We start from the raw sequence: 23,555 nt of genomic DNA on the forward strand, positions 1-23,555 counted from the left end.
ATATTCCTGAGCAAAGAAACGAGAGAGGGACATGGCGGGACCCTGGGTCTCTATTAAGCTTTGCCCATGAACAACTACCTAGATGTTCTTTAGTTATAAGTTAATTTGCGTAGAGAGAGTGTGATACATACATTTATAACATTAATTAATTGTCTGTATTATTGATAATATTAAAATTTAATACACAAGAGTCCAATATCTGTTGAAGATTACTACATGGTCATCATAAGAATTGCTTAATTTTTCTTGTAGTGACTAAATTTCACCAAAGACAGATCCTAAAAATTGCATAGTGCATGCCACAATCGATACACATACCAAAATCATATCGCTCTACTCAAAATACATGAATAAGACTATTGATGAATCACATTTGATGTCTTGACACCAACTTGGAAATGCAAGTGCTCTTCAACGACAAATCAACAATCTACAAAATATGAAGGTTAAAGTGGATGTTAGGTATTAAATAGTAGTGGGGCTGTATTGTAATAGCCCATTTGATTAAATCTGCTTCTTTCTTGCAAGCTTTACCTTTTCAAATTAACATTATTATAAATTTTGTATTTGTTAGCAAAAACATATTGCTTCATTTACAATAACTTAACAGATAAGTTTTTAGCAGTGTTATAGTCAGACTCTAATAACTATATATAAAGTGACACAGCAATGCAAGACTTAAAACTTTTTAATAAAAGTGACAACTTTTGTTAAACCACCTAAATGAAAATTTTACTTATCATAACTGTAGACATTGTTGTGGCAAACATTAGCTAAATATTATCATAACTGTAGACATTGTGTTAGGTGTTAACTAATAAACAAATATAATTGAAATAATAAAAATAATATTACTTGTAATTATATATTGTTACATACTCAATCAAAGTTTAATGTTAAAGGAGGACAAGACTAGATTATGTGTTGTGGGGTTTCGTTGGCTCCGGATTCATCCTTTAATATTATGTCACTTCGTGTTGACGGGATGCAGGTTTCGGATAAAGCCCCTGCTCGCTCATTTGATCATGTTGTAGGTAAAGCCATGTTCGGAAGCCATAAATAACCAAGCCTTTCCCTAGCGGATGAAGCCCCTTATCGCTAGAAGATGTTATGGTGTTCGCGAGTGACGTGACTGAAGCCCCCAATTAAAGTCCACCTACAAAGCCTCACAACACATAGTCTTAAAGTGCCATTTCCTTAAACTTTAGCCATGTAACCTAACGGCGTCATTACGGCAGCGCTACTAGATTTGCAACTCAGTAACTCAAGTACTTTCCATGAAATTTTCCGGTGACGAACACTCCGGCTAACCGGAGGATCATCAACTGATTCTGATGAAGCAATAGATGTCGTTACCTTATTCATTCGAAGCTGTCGGCTCTTCAAGTCCCGAATATTCATCTCTTGCGGTCGCACATGCATCAACCCATACGAAACAGCATGTCGCCTTAAAGAAGAAGATGACTTCTTCCCAGAACCATCGCGGCTAATATCCGAGCTCATGCTTGAGCTCCTTTTCAACTTTTTATAAACCAATGACCGGCTGGTTTTAACGAGTGGGCCCACAGTGGTGGTTTTGACGTCCGACCTTGATTCAGATCTAGACCACAGATGATGTTTTTCACTTTGTTGGTTGATGGGTGCTAAAAGTTTGCCGCAGAATATTATGTCTTCTGCATGAGACATCATTTTCTCACTCAATTCTCCCCGGAAAAACTCAAACAAGTCATTGGAATCTGATGATGACAATGATGATGATGACAATGACGACGATGATGTATTCCCGTTATCATTTAAGGTGGAAGCATCAGGATCTAGTGCTAGTGGGAAATCTGTAAGGGAAAGTGTTTCAAGTGCTTCTTGATCATCATGAAGATTGTTGGTCATATCTAATGAGACAGTACGTATAGTTTGGTGTGTCGTGTGTTTTTGGGAGAATGAATGTGTGTGTGTATATATATATATATATATGGAGAATATTAATAGGATTGATTGGAAAAGAAGAAATATAAAGGGTGTAAATGGAGAAGTATCAAAAGATGCTTCTTTAATTTCACATTGAATTGTTTGCTTTCTTTTTGTATTATTTTTTTTATTTTGTAAATAATTGTTACATAAAAATTAAAAATAGTGCTTTTTTGTTTTTATTTATAGTATGGTGTTATTAGTAGGGTGTGGATGGGTAGTACGAGAATAAACCTTACCTCTATCACAATTCATAAGGATGGAAAAACTAAGTCCTTGAGACCTTTTGATGAGACGCATAGTATAGCAAATCAAGTGATATAAAATACGGCTGCATACCTCAAAAGGCTCAAAACAACCAAAACAGCATTAGTAAAAAATGATATGGTCAATTTTTCGTCTACCATATAAAGGTTTGTAAAATAGAATAATAACAAATAAAGAAGTAAAGAGACAACAACCAAAGCATCAACACCCTCTCTATATCAAGATGGAACAAGAAATAAATCCCTCCTCTCCAAGTCAAGACATTGTAAGGCAAGACTAAGATAAGACTAAAGCAAATAAATAAAAAATAATAGTAGAGGGGTCCATGACATATCTAAAACATGCTTTATACACTCTCCTAAAAATCCATAAACCTTAAAATAACACCTCCAAGAACTTCTATCTTTGATTACGTTCTCAAGCCGATGCAAATGTAGTAATTCATGTATAAGTTGTTCAGCTCATGTCAGATTTGGTTTGTCTTTCTCTGCCTCTCAACTATGAGGGTTTCCACAGTTTTCATTAGACTCGTCATTTGTCTTTAATTCACACGCCCAAACCATCTCAATCCTCCCCCCCTTCTCTAGTAAAAATTAAAACTCAAAGTAACTGACTATGGACAAGAAACCAAAGTTCATATATAGTCACTTTTGTGGGAACTCTTTGCTTACGGAATATTTATGCTAATTTAAGAGTAAGATTTTGAATAATATTCCTGGCAAACTTTTTATTCATCTCGATGAAGACAAATTACGATAGGGACGTACGCCAAGCTTCTATCTTTCAAATATGCCAAATCGATATGTAAGTGTAATCCATTTGAAGCGTGCCTCGGCATATTAAATACAAAAAATTGACATTGTGTATGCTATTTGAGCTAATATGGTATTAGCGAGTTTAGTGGAATTGATCATGGTCTCGAAATCTTAATACGGTCCATTGACATACATTTCAATCTAACTCTACATACCAAATTCTCTGTTGAGGAGTTTGTAGATTAAAACATAGATACTAATCAACATGATAAGCCAATAAGATTCCACAAAATTTTGGAATAGGAGACCGATCCATATCGGAGAAAGGTCCCTTGTTTGCCTTATTCTCTCATCTTCTCTAATTTAGTTAACTAGAATTTTTCGTTTTAGTAACTATTTCTTTAATAAAAACAACTCAATATTTCATTGTAGATCGAAGTGTACCGGTGTGATCCCGCTATTTTGTTCATTCAGCGGTTGTAAATCATCGCTTTAAAAACATCATCATTACATAAGAAATATAAATAGGCAACATGCTACGCAGCCAACCCCCTTTTGAATTACAAAACCTTATTTTAAATTTCACGAATGAATACAAAGAAAGATGATCAAAGCTTTATTTAAAATTCTAATATGGTAACAATAACTTGATTTTTTTTTTCAATTCAATTAGGACGCGTTCATTTCACGGACTTTTTTTAAAGGAATTGGAATTGGAATTGGATTTGGAATTGGAATTGAAATGGAATGGAATGTTTAAGAATCCCTATCATGTGTTTGGTTAGTTAATATGTATTGGAATTGGAATTGAAATCTTCTTCATTCTTGGTTTTTTTTTTTTTTGAAGAACGAGGGAAACGGCGGAAACGTTTTAGTTTTTTCACATTTTTCGTTTTTGATTTATATTTTGAGTTATGATTTTTTTACTAATTTTTTTGAATTTTTTTTTATGGGTTTTTACTTTCCATAACAATCCTTATAAAATATGTGGGATTTTAAAATCCCATGAAATGTGGGATTTAATGGGATTTAGTTTCCATTTCTATACTTTCATTTAATGAAACGAACATATCAATTCATGGGATTTAAAATCTCATTCCTTAGAATTCTTTCTAAATCCTTGAAACGAACAAGACCTTAGAGTAATAAGACAAGCTTTTAATTTACACAATTTAATGAGGAATGAGAGAGAACTTTTATTCTAGTTGAGTTTTGTAAGTTACACTTCAAATTCTAATTAACTGGGAACGAAAGGCTGTGTAAAATGGATAATTGAATAACAAAAAAGTGTCTGGATAACCAATAGCTACGTATTATTCCAAGTCATTCAAGATCAAATTTACACCACAATTTTCCTCATTTTCTGTTATTTCCACGTATACCGGCCACCCTACTTCCTACATGATCAACGTTGACAAAATATTTTTCTTTTTTCTTTTGCGACAAAATCAAATAATATATATATATATATTTTTTTGAATGTTTAAGCTTGCCTCCTACTATTTACAATAAACCGTCATTGCCAGGGATCAAACCCTGGACCTCTCACCCAAAGGCCTAAGCCTTTACCATCCCACCAAAGTGGAGACGGCCAAAATCAAATAATATGCATCCTACAGTAGGAGTGGAGGGGACATAGCATTAAATGCAGTTTGATCGAAAACATGTGAAAGTTCTTGTAATGTAATACGTGTAACTTTTAGTACCATACAAGAAAAAAATGGCTTCAACATACATTTAAATTGCAAAACGCTGACGTAAACAAAGTTACAAACTTCTAGATCAATCTAGATCAATCGTATACCGGAGCCCGGATAATCAATTTACAGTCGGCGATCGGTATTCGGTTACAACCGTGTGGTGATTTAATTAAGTTCTTTATTATTATACTATGTTAGAACCTTGTAATATGCTAGCGGTAAAAAAAATTAACAAAAAAGTTGAATTTAATATAATGTTGTTATTATGTTAATATACATAATAATATATCTTACAAATTCATAAAACATAATTAGTGACAAACAAAATTTTACATTCTTAAATTTCTAAAAACCATTTTAAATACAACATTGAATTGAAGTTATATCCATAATACACATTTGAAACAAAATTTTATAGGAACTTTAATATGCCACACACCGTTCAAATGAATGCAATTTTATATAACGGCTCGGTAAACCTAAACCGAAACAAAATCATTAGTAACGGTTCGGTTAGCTTTTTACTTTTTATCTAATATGCATTACATACATGTCACATAAAAAAAAAGGTATATGTTTTTATAAGTTATGTCACTTTTTTGTTTAGATTTAACATGTAGAGAAACTTTAACATGCAAAAATTATGAATGGACTTTTGTAAGGAAAAACAGAAAGTATGTTGTTTTTATGGTATTTGCCCATCGTATATTAGAAACTAGTATTGAGCCACCCGGGGGAGCGAAAAATGTTGGGGAAAAGTAATTATTAGTCAGTTAGTAGTGTTTACGGCTTTCTTTGGCATGACTTACGTTATACGAAATGTCCTTATATTCCTGTTTGGATGATTGGTAGACACACTAATTGTCAATTGGATGCCTGAATCAACGTGACAAATAGGTTGAATTTGTTGGAAGTAGGCCAAATCATTTACTCAAAATTTATTTTATAAAATTACTTACATAAATCAGGGTACTGTGATGACCCGTAACCTCAATTTAATGGTTTATTCACTTATGATTTGGTTAAGAAAAGATATTTAATGTTTTATTCACTTATGATTTGGTTAAGAAAAGCTATTTATGATTTTATGGTTTCATGATTTTCCACTACATTCCATACTCATGGAATTTAAAATTTTAATGAATGTCGTTTACGAAAACTTGAACTCACTCAGCTCAAGCTGACTTTGTGTGTATGTTAGATTGACTTTCAGGTTAAGAAGTGGATGCTACCGCTTGGACGTGCTGGATGCTACTCGGGAGGTTGAAGGCATTTCTGGTCGAGGGATTCAAATAAAACATATATTTTATTTACATTTGATTTTGGACACCTGTACCCGTGTTTGAGATTTTTGATACTTAAACTTTTTCCGCTGTTATTTACTCTGAACCGGTTTTAAATAAAAACGAATCGTTTGGTTTTAAATTTTTATGAAATTGTGGATGTGATTACCAACTGTAGGATTCCCGGGATTCGGGGTCTTACAAGTTGGTTTAATGACCCCTAGGTTCCTCCGCGTATTTTTGAAGAACACAATTCACATGTACATAAGAATCAAATTCCATTTTAAAAGGGTTCATATTATTGTTTAATACAATATTAGTATCAATATGTGATTCTAAGCAATATTGATGTGATATTTATATAAGGTGTCTATTTTAAAAGTCCGTTTATAGCTACTTGTAATCACATGAGAAGTTCTTGATAAAAAAAAACCATTTAAAGTATTACACTTTTTTGTAAGGCTACAATGGCTTTGGTTTTTGATAATATTGGCGTGTGACAAATATTAGGTTATAGTTATCCAACATGTCGATGTTGTAACTTGTTTCGTTGCTTATTTGTTAGTTAACCTCAAAATATAGAGTAACCCGACTAACCCGAACCTGAATTGGGTCGGGTTGCGGATTAGTTTTGTTTTCAAAGAAAAACTCGTTAACCCAGAACCCGATCAGGTTGACCCGGTTAACACCCTTACTTGCAAGCCTAAAACAAAAGGAAGACCAAAATATCATCTTAATAAAAACAAGTCAATGTTGTTAAAACATAAACTGAACCTTGATGATCTTATCAAGCACAATGTCCAAAACGTATTTAAACTTGGATTTAGGCACACCATCCCTAAAAATTCAAACAAAATATTCAAATCTCAATGTTCCCTATAATAATCATGAGGAAAGACGATATCAAATTAGAAAATCAGAATTTACCTAAAAATGATTATCGGGCCGGGCTTTCATTTACCAGGACTTACATAGAATTTGAGCAGCAGCTCCCTACCAAAAGATTATTTTTTATAATTTATAAAATTCAAACAAATGCAGTATGAATCACGTACCTCATTATGCTATCATCTGATCAGTGTTTGAAACATTTGTAAACAGCGAGTCAATCTTCTCCACTTTGGGAGACTAAGTTCTTACAGAGGCTCAGTAGCGATGCGGGACCACCCACACGATATCAACAGTTTAACAAATTCAACAAATTAGTCTAAACATTATAAACATCTTTACGGAATCATAATGAATTAATGAAGTTGTTACTACATGCTTCATAAACCTTTTTTCCCCCTTCATTCACAGTATATTCCAATTTGAGAGGTTAAGTAACAAAATACAATACCTGTAAGTTCATATAGAAACCTTATTCCATGCAAATAATCATTAATTGTCATTACCATGGAAATTAAAAAGCTATGTAACATCAAATTCCCCGGGGCATGTAGGTTTTTGAATGGCGTGTTACATAAGAACCCTACACAAAATATCAACAATTCCATTTCAGTATAGGATTTAATGTTAAAATCTAGTAGTTACAGGAAAGAAAAGCTTTCACTATCAAGCATCTACACCAAAATTACTGACATGGCACCAATATGCTTCAAATGCATAAATTATAATTCCTTGAACTAAATCACATTATACACTCTTAACAATATTAAACATATCCACGGCCAACAAAATTCATCATTTAACCTATAATTACATAAAAGCAAAAAATCATACCTCACCCGAAAGATTAAATTTCAGAGTTCCAAACATACTCAAATTTCAAAAAATAGCAGAAAAGTAGGCGAATCTCATACTAACGGACTTAAAACGAGACAAAAAGTAACTAACATTTTCTATTTATAGGATCTACTTACTCATTGATTTGTTGAGCTAATGTATATTATGTTAAAAGTAAGAGTATGTTAGAATTTACAAAGAATATCATAATACTTGAAACATATTATCAATGGAAATCAATTTCCTAGTCCAGGTAACAACATATTATAATCATGTGTTTCAACAATCTTAGCCCCACAGAAGCTAGCATCTGCTGAGATGATGGCGCTGCTTCAATCAGCGTCTTGACTCTTGAATTTACTAATTAATTAACTCAAATGTTTTTACATGAATTATTTTAAAGAAAGTATACATATTAGTTGTTTATGTTGAACAAAAATAAAGAATAATTAATCTACACAATTAATTATTTAGAGAGAGATATCAAGACCTATTTAAATAAAATAATTTTTTTTATAAATCATCTTACTTAAAAGAAATTTCATAAGTTTATGGTAATCAACGGATCATGAGATTTAGCTAAATATTTTATGTTTGTTCTTACAAAATAACTAGGTTCGATCCAATATTTAGAAAATCAAAGTGTTTATCTTGGATATCCATGATCATGAAGAACAACTTATGAACAAGTATGAGCATTCATGGTAAAATCAAAACAAAAGCTATAAAATGCATGAAATCGTAAAACTTACTTGTTAGTGTTATCAAGCTTAAGAAATAGAATATATTGAGGTGTGAAAATGATGGAGGATTAGTCCTCTTTTTATAGTAAAATTGTAGAGTTGTTATGTTTATAGAATTTATGTAATTTAATCATGCTTAATATAATTAAAACAAAAATTAAAATGATTAAGAGGTTTTCAAAGTGTTTAACTCTTTCAATAAATTTTATTTAGTTAAAATATTGATTAGTTTTTTTATTAGTTAAATACAACATATGAAAAGATGGTCGTAATAATAATAATAATAATAATAATAATAATAGTCTAAGAATAATTCTAGTGATTTGCATGGAAAATAATAATAATAATAATCATAATAATAATCTAAGAATAATTCTAGTGATTTGCATGAAAAAATTTCATGAATAAATAACCATGATTATGGATTTATCAATAAAATTGTATAGTAATGATCACGGGATTGCAAAGGCAACGCACAATAAATAAAATACCAATTTCATTAAATATAAAAACATGTCGGGATTCAAAAACAGAATTTGAAAATTAAGGAATGTTACAATCGACGACATCTTGATATCCAAGAATATACGGATGCTGGTTGGGTAGGAGATAAAGGTGACAGAAGGTCAGCTTTAGGTTGCCTTATTATTGTTGGTGGAAATTTAGTTACATGAAGAAGCAAGAAGCAAAAGGTAGTTGCACTATGTAGTGCAGAAGCAAAATTTGAAGGAATAACACGAGGCTTGATCACAAAAGTATTATGTATAAGAAAACTTTTAAGAGAGATTGGTTTTTTTCCAATCAAAGCTAGTAGAATCATTTATGATAACAAAGAAGCAATTGAAATCTCAGAAAATCTAGTGTAACACGATAGAACAAAACATGTGGAGGTTGATAGAAGCATCATCAAAGAAAAACTAGAAGCGGGTATAATATAGCTTCCATATGTTGTGACACCCTGCTAAAATGATATTAAACCTAATTTCTTTACGTTAAATCCTATATGATTAAATCTCATAATTTTAATCTCAGCGTTTCCGGCATGCATAAGCCCGCGCATGCATGATACATTACATTTTAGTAATATATTTTTATTTAAATGACTTCAAACAACGGACTTTGTCCGCCGATAATGAACATAGGTAATAAACTATTTACACGACTTGAATAATAAATAAACGAACCTAGAAGGTTTGAAAGTATATGTCATACAACATTATTTTATAATTAATTTATTTATGTAAAGTATTTGAACATCGAACACAAAATGATTTCGAACATTATTATTATTTATTTCACAAACAAATATTGATTAACAAGCATATGAACGTATAAACTTATATTATGCTTAAATACATGAAATATATATGCATGGAGATAGTTAGCATGTGTTTAACATTTAACCTCCATGAAACATCAACTAAATCGTCTAGCTCATTTCTAAAAATCTAGTTGATCCAAATGACCTAAATATCTAACCATATCTATCCTTGGTCAACACAAGATCTCCATCCACTTACTATCACCAACTCTATTATCAAATACGATACTTACTTCCTTTTCTTGTCCCATGATCAGCCGAACCATATTCACCATCCCAACAATCATTGCCTTTTACTTCTACAATTGCTAGACTTTCCATACTTGATTATTTTATTCCAAAACCATACTCCCCTTGTCTCTTATAAACAAACACCAACCACAAAATAAACACAACACATGGCACTCTCTCACTCAGCCTCTCTCTCAACCAAAGCAAACACACATCTCACTATGCTACTCAACTTCTGCCTAAACATTTCAGCTGGAGTAAGGCGGCCATATCTCTCTCACACACCTTCAAATCCCGATTTTCCACTTGGATATTAAACCTCTATGTGTTAGATAAAATTCCCAACGGGTCTCACTCAATTTGGTTAAGTTTTCGACCATCAAATCAGCTTCATGGCTGGAATGCTCAGAATCCGTAGCTGTTGTGCTATCTTTGACTCACAACCTATGTTTAGGTATCAAGCGAACTCCAAATCAACTGATTCTTTTTCCTATGTTCTCATAACTCATTTAAGTAAAACATATCCAAAATTCTTAGGCATTTGGATCATGTTTGCTCCCTCAAAAGTGCCTCAAACCGGACCCCTTCCATCTTGATTACATCTAAGCCACTATATACTCCACAATCTTCAAGGATTCAAGTGCAAGAAGTTGTATTCAAGTGCTTAGTGTTGATGGAAGTGCTCGGAGTTCAAGATCTTCTCTCTTAATTAATTCATCATAGCAGTTACTTTAATAGTGAGCAAACTTTATCTTTGTATATATATCATCTACATCATTACATGCAATTTATGTAGTAATGATGTTCACCCAAATCAAATATAACCTAATACACAATAATGAAGTATCAAGAAACAAGGAATATATTAATGAGGATATAAACTTGGTAAACATACTTAACTTATGAGAGTTTACTTGAAATGTCAAGATTCGAGAAGATAATGCAAAAACATAAACTATGCACTAAACATACTTATAGAGTTATTGATATGAGTATTGTTCTAAATTGTGGATTATTGGCCTATATGTTTTGTTGGTGGACTAATTTATGGCTAAATAAGCAAAATACAAGTTATTGTCATATAAAGTTCGGTATTATAAGTATACTTTATATTGGTATAAAGGCGACTTACTAGTGCGTATAAATATATATACAGGGATAACTAATGTCACACCCCGGAAACGCGGGGGCGTGATGACGTCATGGATCGTAGTCACTGTTTACATCGAACAAACTCTAATGGTTTGTTTTAATAAAAGTTATAATATACATCGCAAATCTTGTCCCAAAAGATTACATCGCGGTTGTTTCAAAATATTTTACATACCATAAGTCTTAGATAACGATGAGTTTCACAAATATAGAGTTTTTAAAATATGGGCCTACATCCTATAGGCTATAATGAAAACTCCCAAAATGCATCTTAGTGCGATGACTCTATATATGTTTCCACTGCTTCAATTACCTGAGAATGCATGCATAAAAACATCAACAAAATTGTTGGTGAGTTTCACAGGTTTATATGACATCTATAAATATATGGTCCTTGGACAACGAGTCGACCGACATTGTCTTATGTAGACAGTTCCTCAGATAGTTACCATGAGCTCTATGATCAAGACTTAACAGCATTTCTATGATCGCCCCTCCTGATGTTCTAATGAGAAAAACATCAAAGACAACTATGGACAAATATCACCCGCTAGACCTCCAATCTAAGTTAGTGCGACTAACCACGGGTGGGACGTGTTACTCCCAAATAGTACTATTCATATCGACCACGTCTACAATAGTTAATGATCACAGATTCTAGGGGACTTTGATCGCATTATTGATTCAACCATGTAATAAAATGAGACCGCGTTTCTACTCGTTTCCGAACATGTGTTTCTCCATGCATTCTCCCCCAAAGTTTCAAAACAATTTAATTAAAAAGGGGCCGTGAAACTCACCTTATTCTCGAACATGCGCTAGATAATATATAAACCCAAGTCTCTCCTACAAGTGTCCTATAATGTGCAAGAACAATTTACGTCTAAAGTTTCATTTCCGACTCTTAAGTGTTTCATGACTGCGTTTCACCCAACTAGTTAAACGCGTTTCAACAGCGTGTCAAATTAATGCGACTTGGCGACCCGTCGGTGATATGTTTGAGATTCTTTATTATATAAACCTATATAAATATTAGAATATCGTCTTTGTGTCATAATACAATGTCGGGTTTTCATATTCGAACGTGTTTTTTTTAACATTAAAGTATATGTATTATATATTTTAATTCTAGGGACTCACTTAACGCACATGACTCAAAGTGTAACCATATTTTGTATTTTTTTTGAAATACCGTTTTCATTTGTTAAATTTTCATAAAAAGACAATTTCATGTATTATATATTTCTCAAAGACATACGTTGATGCGTAATTTTAATAACTTAAAAATTTCCAATTACATATGGATTCATAATCATTATTTTAATTTTTAACTAAAGGTGCTTTCATATAAATTTAATGTGTTAAGAGAAACTTTTATACATATTCATAGATTTTATGTAAGGCCCCAATCCCGGAAACCCTACATTGGGGTTGGATTTACACATAAACACAGTTCTAAAATCAGAGTTAATTAAAACTTTCGCGGAATAATTAAAAACTTCATGCATTACATTACAAAACATCGAATCTTGTCTTAACATACAAATTATCCATTCATAGACATAACATAAAACAATCATGACACTTCTTCATAGATACCCGTCTCTTTAGCTCATGCCATGTGTTCCTCCTCAAGCCAGCGACCTCAACCTATTTGCCTGCGTGCATACTAAAAGTCAGCTACGCTGAGTGAGTTCTAGTTAAGCAGGTACATATATTTCATTCTCATTCTTTACATTCTTACTTCCATACATTCCTACTTTTACTTACCTTCATTATTTTATACATACATAACCTTCCTACGTTTTTAAAGAGCCTTTCGCTCTATAACCTTCGCATATATATTATTAGGGTATGCAAGCCTTCATTCTTCGCTTATATTATTAAGGTAGGAAACCCTTAATTCTTCGCCTATATTATTAGGGTAGGCAACCCTTTATTCTTCGCCTATATTTTTAAGGTAGGCAACCCTTAATTCTTCGCCTATATTTTTAGGATAGGCAACCCTTTATTCTTCAGCTCTACATATCATACATACCATTCATACACTACACATATCGTACATACTTTTCTTTCATTAGCTCTGTTCTCATATACCTCTTCATACATACGTTTAACTCTTTCTACACTAATTAGGTATATTTATAAACATTCATACATCATACACTTACCACTTGAGGTAAGTGTATTAACTAATAACATTGAGTATGCACACAGCCCCAAAACATAACACAGAAATGGGGCTAGAAACTCACCTGGAGTCGGTTTCTCTCGCCGTTAATGGTAATGCCCTTCTTTAGTTGTGTACGGCTAACTGTACAATACATTAAACGTGTCAATTATCTATTACCACTACTTCCTACATTTAAGTTTACGAACCCTCAACTAACGGGGGTCCAGGGGCAGCGCCCCTAGTAGCGGGGTCTAGGGGCGGCAGCCCGTAGCAAGGTCCGAGGGGCAGAGCCCCTGGCTGGGGTTGAGCTGCCAGGTCAGCTCGGAAAAATTTTATTTTCATTAACAGTCCTTTAACAAAAATGCATCAGAAAATGAATTTTATAAAATTTCGCATGGAAGAATTTCGCTTCGCATGACTTTTTCGCTTCGCATGCTTTTTTGCTTCGCATGGAACTGTTTCGCTTCGCATGACTGTGCGATGCGAAATTACCTTTTTCGCTTTGCATGGTCATGCGATGCGAAATAGCCTTTTTCGCTTCGCATGGCTTATGCGATGCGAAATTCTTCTTTTTCTTCGTTTTTACCATTTAATGGCCATTTTATTTCGTGAATCTTCCTTAGGACCCGATTTTACTTTTTTTAAGGGTTTTGGGTTGTACCAACTTTGTTATAAGGCCCGAACATCACATTTTTACCATATAACATTCTCGTGGGGTTATAACTTATCAAGTTCATGTTTTTCTTCCATCATATACCCGATCTATCCTTCTATCGGTTTGCATGTCGAATCCGACCTAAAACTTAAGCTTTAAAACCAAAACTCACCTTTTGTTGGTCTCGGGCTCGGATCTGGACAGATCCGTGGAGCTTGGTGGTGTTTCTTGTTGTTTTATGGTGTTTACACCCAAGATTCTTTCTTCCTTTCGCTTGGATCCGAATCCGAATTGCTAAAGAGAAAGTGTGTGTTTTCTAGTGTGTGTGTTGTGTAAAGAAATGGTGAAATGATGGGGAATGGCCTTATATAGGGAGCAATGGGTCCCACCATCCACCTCCATTCCAATCTTATCCAAATACAAACACGCACACAACCAAACTAACGACACACCGATAATAATAAAACTTTCCGTTATTTATTAATTCCCAAATACGGATGTTACATTTTATGAAAACAAGTTTATATATCGTGGTAGTTTTAGATAGTTGTTAACTTTTTGGGTGATCCTAGCCATGAATATGTTACAAAATAAGAAGTGTCAGATACTCACAATGCTTTAGAGGATCGATATTAGATAGAAGATAAAAGAAACTTGAGCTCGAATCCTTTTACCGAAGATTCCTAACCCATGCTTGAAATTGTAGTAAACTTAGAAGATAATGGATGGTGATGTTTTGTATTTGTTCCAGTTAGAGAGAGTGTAAGGAAATTGGCCGAGAGTGTCAGTGTGTGTTTATTTGAGTTGTGATAATATGCTTCAATGATCAAAGTCATTATTTTATATCTAGATATGGTCATGGGAGTAGTAATAAAATAATCCAAATACAAGATGGAGGTTGAGTGAAATTTTGGTTAAAATAAAACAAAAGTGATGGTGTGTGTTTCTACTGCTAACATAGTGTAAATGAGTAAAGTAGGTAATTTGATGGATATGATGAATGTTAATATTGAATTTCATGATGGTGTGGTCATATTATATATCTTTGACTATATGGCATGAATTTTAACTAGACATTTTAACGTTTATGTATTCACATGTTTTAACAAGGTGTAGGTTTAATTTTGTTGAAATGAAGATATTTTAATGGTTTCTCCATTTTTTAAGTTGATGAATATAATGTCATACCCAAATAAAAAAAACAATGATGATGTACATGGTATATGAGTTTAGTTGGTGGGGTTGGTATATAAAAGGAATGATAAGGTCATGACATGCTAAGAATTATCTTTTCTTTTGTTTAATTCTTCACTCAACCACACTAAAACAATGTGATGGAGGATGGTTCGGATAGACCATTTATGCTGGTAGCGGCAGTTACATACAAAGGCGACACGGTGTCGGGTGTTCGTTGGGTTCATGATCCAATCGCGTATACAAGTGTGTGCACATATATGCATATATTTGTCGGGTTTTTTTTTATCTTATCTTATTATTATTATTACTATTATTTTATCTTTTTTTTAGTTCAATTTATAATGCCTTTATACATATTTATATTTGCAAGCCTTTGTTTAACTATTAGTTTTTATAAATGTAATGAACTGACGTATACTTATTATATAATACACATATTCATATGTATATATTTGTTTGTCTAATGCGTATAAATATTATCGTATACTTTTCGATACGAGACGTGCTTTTATTTTCTATAAAGATTAAGTATATTTATAGTTTGTGCCTTATGGACTAGTGATTCGTTTTACGTATTCGAAATATTTTATCACCAACGTTTGTGTGTGTTGTACAGACTAATGTGTGACTCGGTAATCCTCCAACGATCACCAATACAATACATATTATGCGGACTTTTAGACGCACATGATAACTATATTGCTTATAATTAATCTTACCGTGAATACTTTTTATTTAATTATTATTTAATGTCGTATGGGTAATAACACTGTTTGACGGGGTGTCACAACTAATTTCATAGAAGGTTTGTTTTAAAAATGATTAATAAAAGGTGTTTAGATATACTTTATACAAAATATGGATTATTTTGTGGCGTAAAAGAGCTTTATTGGATAAATTAACGTGTTGGATAAATGAAAACTTTTATTTTTGTTACAAAAGCTTTAAGAAAAACCGGCACATTTATTTTATAAATATATATGTTCATATATTTATTTAAATAGGGGTTACGAAAAAATATAAAGTTTATATATTCTTATACTCAAACAAATGACGATTTGAAAATATATGTTGAGAATATATATTTGATTATTTCCATAGAAACTAAAAGAAAATCACCAACTAATTGTAACATGATAAATCAATTTGTTTAATAATAATGTCCGTGCGATATTAAAGTAATCTATTACATTCTAGGCCATAAATACATGGTAGTTCATCGGGACTTTGCATTGTCTGACGCTCATTGATCACATCTCACGAGGTGAGTCTCATGGCCTCATTTTCACTGTTTTATAATTCTTTTGGGGGAAAACATACTAAAAACTATTTTATATGATAATATGAAAACAAGGCTCTATTTTATGTGTCCATTAAGTGTTTGGTTCAAGAGCTCGAAAAGTCCCCTATCTAAGTATAACCATTAGCTATGGATTTAACTGTGGAAATGTCAAATAGTACTATTGGGTTTGGCACCCCCTATCATGGTTAGTCGCACTAACCATCGACCTGGAGTATCAAATGACAACAATGTTGTCCAAATTGTAGCCCGCCTAGCGGGAAGTGGAGCAAGGATCTCATGTCAAGATTTGGTTATGGTCTCATGGAGTTACATAGTATTCGTATTCCCTGCAGGTTTACGAATGTATATATTTTTTGCTTGTTTTGGTTATCATGTGCTTATATAAATATTAACAATGCTTTCGGAGAAAAACGATCGAATATTATGAATATATACAGTTATATATTATCAATGTTATCGGAGGAAAACAGTCGAATATTATGAATATATACATTATCAATGTTTTCAAGGAAAACGGTTGAACATTTTGAATACTTTACATATATTATAGTTAAAACTATAAAATATTTCGAACCAAATATATAGTTGTTGTCTTGTTAAGGATAGCTATGAAACATTATAAAACACATATACGTATAATTGCTTTCAAAAGGAACTACTACGCTTATTTACTATTTAGGCTTTTAGATATATATCATTGACATCATGTCAATAAACTGTGAACTCACCAAGTTTATGTTGACGTTTTTAAATATATTTTTCAGGGAACTATTTTGGCGTCACATGTATCTCTTGGAGTGCTTTTGCACGAACAAATGCTACGAGAACCATGACCATCGCATCCCGCGTTTCCCTCCTGACCAGGTGTGACATATGTGCAATCAAAAACCAACTATCAGACATCCTAAAAAAAGCTGTCAACGGAAGAATATTCAATGAATGTCTAGCCAAGTTGAGTATCGGAGATCCCACCACTCAAGTTGAGGGAGGGTGTTAGAAAGAAACGTCAAAGACAATGGAGCCAATCATGGGATCAGTTTTCATCGTCATATCCTGGCTAATATTTACCACAATTAAAGAACGATTACAGCTTATAGTTTAATTATTTCCTTACTTTTTAATTGTAAAAACACCTATATATAATGGTGTCTTTTTCTTTTGTAAAGACAACATAATAAAAACCAATTTCTTCATCTTAAACTCTGATTTTCATAGACAATAATATGTTGTGTTTCAGGTTATTCGAGTTAACCCGAAGCTCATATTCTTTACAAAAATAAACCTCAAATTAACCTAACCCTAATTATAATTTGGGTTTGTCGGGTTTACTCTACTAACCTATCAAGACTTTTCGACCTTATTTAACCCAGCCATAATTAGCCTAGTTGGGTTTGGTCGGGTTAATTAGGGTATTTTAGACACCTCAAGTAGGTACAATTTAGGGAGAATCAATATAGAGGTTAGAGCATTTTCATCCCACCCCTCTTTTTATGTGAGGGGTGTTTTTATAATTTAGTGAGCGATTTAGGGTGTTGTGAGTGAAGAGTTTTTATAATTTAGAGAAAGTAGTGATTTTTCTGTATATTTGAAAAGTTACTGTTCACCCCCTATAATTTTTTAATATATTTTGAAAGTGGTTGTGAGTGAAGGAAAAAGAAAAGGTAATGATAAAAGGTATAAAAAGTATTATTTAATTGAAATGGAGAGAGAAAATGTAGTGAGTTTTAGTGTAATTTTTGGTTTATGAATAGAGGGTAGGATGAGAATACTCTTATACACATTCTCAAGCACAAATTAGGGTGGTTGGGGTGGGCTTCTAGATAGGGGCAGTACCTATCGATAGCAACGGGAATATCATGATGTGTTGGTCGATACCGATAAGAAAACATCTCAATCAGGTTCACCAACATAATACATGAACAAAGGCAAAAATTCATCCCGACGGGTTAGAGAGTCAGGAAGCTCGAACCGTGAAAGATGGGTGGAAACACCACCTCGTGGATTTCGGTACCAATGAAAATTCTTCTGGAAGTGGGGCTCGAGAACACCATTTCGACCACCCTTATGACGGTTTTTTGCTTCACTTTTCTTCTGCATACTCCATATGTGTTTAGATTTCACACATTCTTTTCATTTACATTATTCCTTCACCTCTATTTATCTGACCCCTCGTGTCTTCTCTTCGATCAAATCTCCTTCACCTCTTTTTCTTTGACTTCTTGCCGATCTAACCTAATCGTATATATCAGCACCAAATGCTCTTGCGTATCGCAAACCCATGATAGTTGGCTCAGGCGGATCAAATTTTGTGGGTAAGTAGTTTCTCGGAAAAAAACATGATTATTTGCATGGTCCATTATCTAGGTACTCATCATTTGATCAGATCAGCTTCTCACGTGCTAATTTTACCGTTTTCTAACATTATGATTAATCTAACTACTATATTAAAGCAACATTCCACATGGTCTTTAATTAAGCCATCCACATAGAATTCCACCTCAACAATTTCCAAAATTATAATTTACATCTAATAAGCTATTTAATTTTAATCTACTTATTTAAACTATTAAAAAAATCATTCTTTCATAAGGTATGTTATTATGAATCCATAAGATAAAAATATGTTTTATTAAACATATTTTTAGACATAAATATATTTTAATATGCTTTTGAGACGGCAAGGTGTGCTATTACGTATATTATTAAATTTAACTTTTGTGTTTTATTTTTTTTAACCACCGTGTATTACATGGGCTATATCTTTTTTATTACTAATATAGATAAACTATAACTTTGGTGCCGCCAAGTGCTCTATTGGACCACTTGGCGGCACCGTATTAGTCAGCGAATTTGGTGGATTGTTTTTTAGTTAAGTTACCATAACAAGCGTAAAGAAAACCTATCAAATGTTCATTTTTTTTTGTTTTAGTCCTGGTACCATAACGAAGTTGACGAAAACTGACCAAATTCGAGCATACTTGCCACCTCAACATTTGTGACTGACAACGCACAAGTTTATCGTCTGACGCCCTCCGCCTCCCCCTCCCCCCCAATTGGCCATTGGTTCACCTTCATATTTATATTTTTTAGCTCTAGTACCCTAACGAGCATAATCAACACCGACCGAATTCGTGTCGAATTACTGCACAATGGGCGAGACCGACAACACTTGTATTTTACACCGCCCAGGTTTGCCGACCAAATAAATATCGTTTTAAATATTTTGTTTTTTTTATATATTAATCTTTTTATATGTTAATTTGACGAATAAATTTTTTGGGCTTTAACGCTCAAACTTTACCAACGATTTCTGTACCCTAACGAACGTAACCGATACTCGCATCGACTCATCAGCATAACGCTCGGGTTTTACCAACGCATGGGTTTCAATGCTGGAGTTTTGTCAGTTGCCCCGGTGCAACGCGCCGGGTAGAGGAACTAGTTATATATTACAAATGAGAAGTTTGGCGCCGCATGACCATGATTGGTCCATGTGGCGCCATATGATTAGATCAAGAAACATTTTATTTTTTTTTAGTTTTTTTTAATTTGAAAACTAAACGGTTATTAACGTCGACTCGCTGTCGCAACGTCCGAGACCGACAACGTTCGGGTTTTACCAACGACCGGGTTTTACTGACCTTTTTGTTTTAGTTTTGGTACTGTCACAAATATAATCAAAACTGACCGAATTTGCATAGACTCACCACGTTTTGTTTTAGTTCCGATACCGTAACGAAAACCGACCGGATGCCGATTTTTTTAGTTATGGTATCGTAAAAAATGTGACAGAAACCGACCGAATTTGTGTAGACTCACTGCCTCAACACCCTAAATCGACAATAGTTGGTTTTACTAGCACTCGAATTTTACCGACCGATGCCACCTAGCCCATTGGTCCATCTCAATTTTTATAACTTTTTTTGTTTTAAAATGCTCGTAACTGAAACTGACCGAATTCGTATCGACGTGCCACTTCAATACTTGAGTTTTACTACTATCCGGGTTTTACCGACCTGCCCGGACGCAACGCACCGGGTAAAACACTAGTTATATATATGTTAACAAGGGCATTTTGGTTCAATAACGTACAAGTTAACAAATAAGTATTGGCCGTGTTGGTCAAACGGACTTAAATGACAAGAAATGGCAACTATAGTGTGTCAAATGCAAGATCTCTACTTTTTTTTATATAAAAGTGGCAACTTTCGCTAAACCACATAAATGAAAATTATTATGCGTTAATCTAGAAAAGGTTCCTAAAGGTCCGATACAAAGTTACCAAGATGTTTGTGACGGAAATGTTGAGTTTTTGGGAAAAAAAATTGAGTTTTCCTGCCAAAAACGTTTTTTTCCGGCGACCTAAAACTAATGGCGTTAGGATTCTGTTAGTCGCGGACCGTTATGAACAAATACGTTAAAAGTTGGGACCGTCAGCAGCTAATTCATTAGTTGGGACCAACAGCGACCAAAATACAATAGTTGGGATTAATAAAACCAATATACCTTATAACTAAATTTCTGTTTAATCCATTTCATACATAACATATCCCAAGTCGACTCAGTTATAAGTAAACAGGTCAAAACTACCACTATAGCTTAAAAGTAAAAGTAAAACCAGTCGCTAAATACCTTCAACAACATTGGTATCCAGTTGGGCGAGACGCCAATTAGATGGGCCCGCTATGCACTTCTTAGGGCATCTCTTAGTCCTCTTTCCTTTCTTTATTTTGTCACGCTTAGATTTCTCTAAAAAATATTTAATCATAATGAAAGTTAGTTGCAAAATCATTAAGGAAATCGGAAGTGTTTATATAGTTATTTACCCGAGGTCAACGGCCGTGTTCTTTTAACCCGAGGGAGCATTTCCATTAAACAAGCAGCTGCTTCTACCGCTTCTAAACCGTATCTTCTTACTATATGCACCTACAAAAATAATTACCAACTGATTATTAATATTACATAATCACAACCAAATCACACATCCAAACACCCTCATAATCACCTGTAGCTTGCAGCTTCCAATCAAATGAAACAACAAAATATCACCCTGTAGTAACTTTTGAGCAATTGAAAATCCTCTCCAACCGCCACTTAAGCCGCACCTCGCCTTCAAGTACTTTGTCTCAAACTCCTTTCCAAACTCATCCACCAGAGTAACTGTTGTATCATGTTCTGGTAAGTGCATGATACAAAATTTCTTTGGAAGAATCTGTGATCATGAAAACTCATAGAAATTGAACTTATTGAAATATTGTAGAGGGTATACAACGGGTTCGACCCGTTAATTTATACAATAGTCAATTTGGGTAATATTATATCTTTAACGGGTTGAAGGGGTATGATTATAGGTAGCTAAAACTTAAACGAGTCTACATGAAATTCTTGTTTAGGGTCAACCTGACCCATTTCAAATCCATACAAGATTACCGATTTTGATCGGCTACCTAACTGGCCCGTTTTACCACCTCTAGGATCCATAGAGATACCAACTTTTGACCCTTTAAATAGTACAATAGGCAATTTGGGAAATATTACATCTTCAATGGGTCAAACGTGTAAGTAAGAAGTAGCTAAAAGTTAAACGGGTTAAAAATGGATTGAATTAATGTTTAGGATCAGCACATACAAGATTGCCCATTTTGATCGGTTACCCAGTTGGCCCATTCTACCGCCTCTAAGATCTATAGAGGTGACAACTTTTGACCCATTTCTTTACACAATAGGCGATTTAGGGTCAACCTGTACAAGATAACCCATTTTGACCGGTTACCCAGCGGGGCCATTTCACCACTCTAGCATCTAATCTGTAGTTAAGTACTCCACACTTACCAACCAAAAACTGTAGAGAACGTTGGACGGGAGCATACACTTGACAAACATAGGTAAAGCGGTATCTAAACGTTCCAATAGTATTCCAGCTCTCTCCAAACACATATACTGATCTTCGGGATCGTTGTAAATGTCACACACCCGTGTTCGTTTACCTTTGCTATATTAACATGACAAAATTACTCAAGTCAGTAAGGTTTATAGAGAAAGTACTCAAATAATCATACATATGATGATGTCACTAACCCTGAAGATTTCTGGGGCTTGTTTGGCATAATCTGTTAAAATAAATAAACAAAATTAGGGCTTCAAAAATTGTAAAATTATAAACTATAAAATTCTAATTCATCCAAGGTTGTAAGCATACTTAAGATCCAAACAGTGGTTATAAATAATTAAGATTCTATAGCATAAACCACATATTCATAGCTACAAGAAAGCATCATAGATCAAAACAAACATCAATGGATGATGAATCTAAAGTGGGCATGGCCACATATGTTAGGATTGAACCACACACACGATTTAACGTGTTTTGATCTAAACTGACGAAAGCAAATAAACGAACACAATGATTTAACGTGATTTGGTCTAAACAGATGAAAGCAAATAAATGAACACAATGATTTAACGTGGTTTGGTCTAAACTGACGAAAGCAAATAAACAAACACAACGATTTAACGTGATTTGGTCTAAACTCTAAACTGACATACGTCCATGGATGACAAAAAATAACGATTACAAATACGTAACAAGATATATATAGAAACTAAACAAGGGTTTATAACTTTGTAAACAAGAAATCTCAAACGGGCTGGGCTGGGCTGGGTTAGGACCGGTTGCGGGCCATATGGTTTAATATAGTTTAAACTTTAAAGTAAAATAGAAGCTGAGTTGTGACCTGTTTATCCTCAGATTTAGATTCCCACGGATGTTTATAAATGGTCTTCCTAGTTTTGTGTAAAAATATGTTTTGGTTCGTCTGAACGTTGAAAAGAATCCTTAAAAAGGCAGAGGAAAAACAAACATTTGAATATGAAAGGAGGATTGCTTGTTAAAATTGATAATTGGTGTGCGATTATTGTTGTTTAGCAGGAAAGACAGACAGGTTAGATATGGGGTGTCAAGTGGGGATATCCAGTAATGTGGCAGTTGATTTAGGATTTGGACACCAAATTGAAACAATTAAGCCGGCTCGCTTTCTAAAAATATGTGACGGAGATTTGTAAATTATGTGGTATGATTATGAGTG

At 33.6% G+C, this 23,555-nt stretch overlaps 2 protein-coding genes across 2 annotated transcripts; both read right to left on the bottom strand.

The window, feature by feature from the left end:
* Positions 1-1,197: 1,197 nt before the first annotated feature.
* On the bottom strand, positions 1,198-1,887 carry LOC143557546 (uncharacterized). The gene has a single exon (XM_077046591.1). The coding sequence runs from the start codon at positions 1,885-1,887 to the stop codon at positions 1,198-1,200; it is 690 nt and encodes a 229-aa protein (XP_076902706.1).
* Positions 1,888-21,094: 19,207 nt separating this feature from the next.
* Positions 21,095-23,321, bottom strand: LOC143557547 (B3 domain-containing protein Os06g0194400-like). The gene is made up of 6 exons (XM_077046592.1): positions 23,205-23,321; positions 22,549-22,580; positions 22,303-22,462; positions 21,476-21,682; positions 21,297-21,396; positions 21,095-21,219 (listed from the first exon to the last, which is right to left on the bottom strand). Exons 2-6 carry the CDS (start codon positions 22,575-22,577, stop codon positions 21,095-21,097), a joined length of 621 nt encoding a protein of 206 aa, XP_076902707.1. The 5' UTR covers positions 22,578-22,580; positions 23,205-23,321.
* Positions 23,322-23,555: the final 234 nt, after the last annotated feature.

This window comes from Bidens hawaiensis, unplaced genomic scaffold, assembly GCF_021521415.1.
Source record: "Bidens hawaiensis isolate Kalapana, Puna unplaced genomic scaffold, B.hawaiensis_p1.1 tig00019034_1, whole genome shotgun sequence".
Classification (NCBI taxonomy): Eukaryota; Viridiplantae; Streptophyta; class Magnoliopsida; order Asterales; family Asteraceae; genus Bidens; species Bidens hawaiensis.